At 42.5% G+C, this 3,371-nt stretch overlaps 1 protein-coding gene across 1 annotated transcript; it reads right to left on the reverse strand.

Annotated features, from left to right (window-relative positions):
• Positions 1 to 2,430: 2,430 nt before the first annotated feature.
• LOC138893578 (uncharacterized) lies at positions 2,431 to 2,820 on the reverse strand. The gene has a single exon (XM_070178210.1). The coding sequence runs from the start codon at positions 2,818 to 2,820 to the stop codon at positions 2,431 to 2,433; it is 390 nt and encodes a 129-aa protein (XP_070034311.1).
• Positions 2,821 to 3,371: the final 551 nt, after the last annotated feature.

Consider the following 3,371-nt stretch of genomic DNA (forward strand, 5'->3'; position numbering starts at 1 on the left):
CAAGTACCGTCGTACTCTGCCTTTTCTAATGGAGATAAGTGAATGCTTACACGTGTTTCCTTGACTATTTCGGAGTTTCCCAAATTAACTGTTTCAGTCTCATCTAAATTGGACTTAGGCTTGTTTTCAAAGTTTTCCACTTCTGTGACAATTTCCTCGGGAATTATATCCTCTTCTAGATCCTCTGAATCATTATCCTTATGTTGCGTTATCTCATTACATATCGCAGTCGTAAGTTCATCGGGATAGAAAATAATAATGATGTAGAGAAAAACGTAAAGAATAATAATAAATACTAAAAATAACAATGCATTAGATAAATCTTGAAAACGTCAAACAAGTATGGCTCGATGACCCGAGCAATTATTTCAAATAAAACATGCTTATAACAAAATACTTAAAAATGTCTTAAATGCTCATAAAATTGCTTTTAATATAAATGATGCTAATTGCCAGGCTACCCAGGAACTCGACGGGCCCTTGATGGTGCATCAATCCAGTTCTTGAGAATAGCTCCCTTCTCCATGGTCTGAATAATGAGGCCTTCCTCCCCCTCTTCCTCAACTATCGCATTGTAATCCATGTCTTCATCATCCAGAAACAGATTCCTTATACCAACTAGAACTTCATCTTCTTCAGACTCCCACATCATGTCAGCTTGATGAAATGACTAGCTCAAATGTGGTACTGGTTTCTCTAGAGGGTAATAAGGACCACGCTATGGTGGCGACCAATTTTGATACTCGTGCTAGGTGTATTCATACCCAAGCCCAAAAGTTGTGTCGTGACGATTTAGCTGTATCGGTTTGGTGATCCCCTGGAGATTCCTACCGAGACCTTTGTCAGGTTCATACCCTGTACATGCCAATATGCCTTCTATCTTACTGCTCCACCATTTGTCCTTTTCAATTGTGTTGACGCGCTCGATGCGATTGTATGTTTCTCCCCCCAACTTCCTGCTATTCTCAATGACCGAAACCATTTGATTGGTATAAATAGGATTACTCCCGTCTCCATAGATGATCACTTCCTGATGGTTCCACTCAAACTTTACGACCAGATGTAGAGTAGAAGTTATGGCTCCAGCGGCATGTATCCAAGGTCATCCCAACAATAGGTTATAGATAACAGATATGTCCAACACTTGAAACTCAACATCAAACCAGGTTGGGCCCATCTGTAGGCTAAGGTTGGTCTCCCCAATTGTGGACCTTTGAGACCCATCAAATGCTTTTACATTCATACTTCCTGCTCGTATCTCGTGCAGACCTTTACCCAACCTTTTCAAAGTAGTTAGTGGACAGATGTTGAGACTCGAACCCTTATCTATCAGGACTCTGACAATGAACTTGTCTTCAAACTGCACTGTGATATGCAGTGCCCTGTTGTTACCTAATCCTTCTGGTGGCAGCTCGTCTTCATGAAAAGTGATTTTGTGGCTTTCCAACACTTGCCCTACCATGTTGGCCATCTCTCCACTGGTGATGTTGTTGGGTACATAGGCTTCGTTCAACACCTTCATCAAGGCATTCCTATATGCCTCAGAGTTTTGCAGCAGTGATAAAATGGATATTTGAGCAGGGGTTTTGTTCAGATGATCAACCACAGAATATTCCATTGCTGCACCTTTCTCCAAAGGTCATCTGAGCCAGTCTCAATGTCAGGTGATTTAGATACAGTTTCTTTGCTCATTCCTCCTAAATGCTCGGGTGTATAAACCCTTCCAGTTCTGGTCATGCCTTGCGCTGCACCTGTTTCTTCCATTTTTGCTTTTCCTTTTCTTTTTACCTCCACAACATAATCCCATGGTATATCATTAGACTTATAAGACGACGTTGGTGCTACCATCACGGTGAATGGCATTGTTACTTCAACCTCAAACGGAGTTGGTGTAGCTACCTCAACTTCAATTGGTGCCTGAGTCTGTACCATGATAGGTGTGAGAGTGATTGGAGATGTTTCAGAATTATCCCCTTCCCGAATGAGTCCAATTGACCCCTCTGAGTCCCATTCTTCATCGGTCTCTATCACGTTTACTCATCCACCCATGTGATCTGGGAGAGGATTGTTACAGACATTGGGTAAAAACTCATTTGCCTAGTAGTATGCGGGTTGGGTATTATAGGTATGGTGGTGAGTGGTAGTATGTTGGTTGGGTGTTATAGGTATGGTAAGTGGTGGCAGGTTGTTGGTATCTGGGAGGTGAAGGCTGATATGTGGGTGGAGGTGTTTGGCATGCGAGAAGAGACTTCATACCTTAGGCTACCATTACTGCACCTACTTCTTTCTTCTTGGAGATACCTCATGACTGCAGGGCCTTATTTGTGGCTTGGAGTGCTTCAAAATTTTCACCATTCCATTTTTGATCCCTTCTTCTATTCTCTCTCACAACTTGATGATATCAGAAAATTTATGATTTTCAATAACCATCTATCTTTCGTAGTATTGTGGATCCTGAGCTTTGACGAAGAACTTATTCATCTGTTCTTCTTCCAGCACTGGCCTTACTTTTGCAGTTTCAGACCTCCACCGAGTAGCATATTCGCGGAAAGTTTTCGTTGGCTTCTTCTTTAGATTTTGAATGTAGAAAATATCTGGTGCGTTTTTTGTGTTAAACCTGAACCGATCCACGAAATCTGATGCCATGCTCACCCAATTAACCCATTTCTTTAGATTCTGACTGATGTACCAAGATAGGGCATATCCGGTGAGGTTTCTCATGAACAACTTCATGCAGATTCTTTCATCCCTGCCAACTCCTACAAACTTGTCACAATATGTTCTCAAATGCACCTTCGGATCACTAGTTCCGTCAAACATTTCGAACTTAGGAGGTTTATAACCCTATGGCTGTTCTACATCTGACTGAATACACAAATCTTCATAATTCAAACTCTCAATGCATTTGCCCCATTTCGACACTTTGAACCCTGCCAGTAAGTTTCTAGAGTTCCTCTGCCATGTTCTTGATGAGCAGGTCCTTCTCAGCGGATTCAGGTATGTATATGGTGTGTTGTGGGGTGTGTGTTGTGGGGTAAGGTTTCCACATATATGGGATTGCTTTGGTGGATTCCGAGAATTTGGGAGTAATGGTGGTCATTGGTTGAGTTTTGCGGGTCAGGAGTAGGTTGTGGTGCATTCTGAGGGGGTTAGTATGTGGTTGTTTGTGGGTATTAAGTTGGGTGGTGATGGTATTATTAGGGAGTAGGTATCGGTGGATGGTGTTGTGGTTCTGAGAAGGTGTGGCGTATTGATATGGTGCGGGAGGATTCAGTGGTGGGTTTTGATTCTACGTGTTTTGGGGAGGTGTCGGGTTTTGGGCGTTTCTATTTTGTTGGTTGATGTCAGGGACGTTTAGGGCGAGGGAAAGG

This window comes from Nicotiana tomentosiformis, chromosome 6 (assembly GCF_000390325.3).
Source record: "Nicotiana tomentosiformis chromosome 6, ASM39032v3, whole genome shotgun sequence".
NCBI lineage: Eukaryota > Viridiplantae > Streptophyta > Magnoliopsida > Solanales > Solanaceae > Nicotiana > Nicotiana tomentosiformis.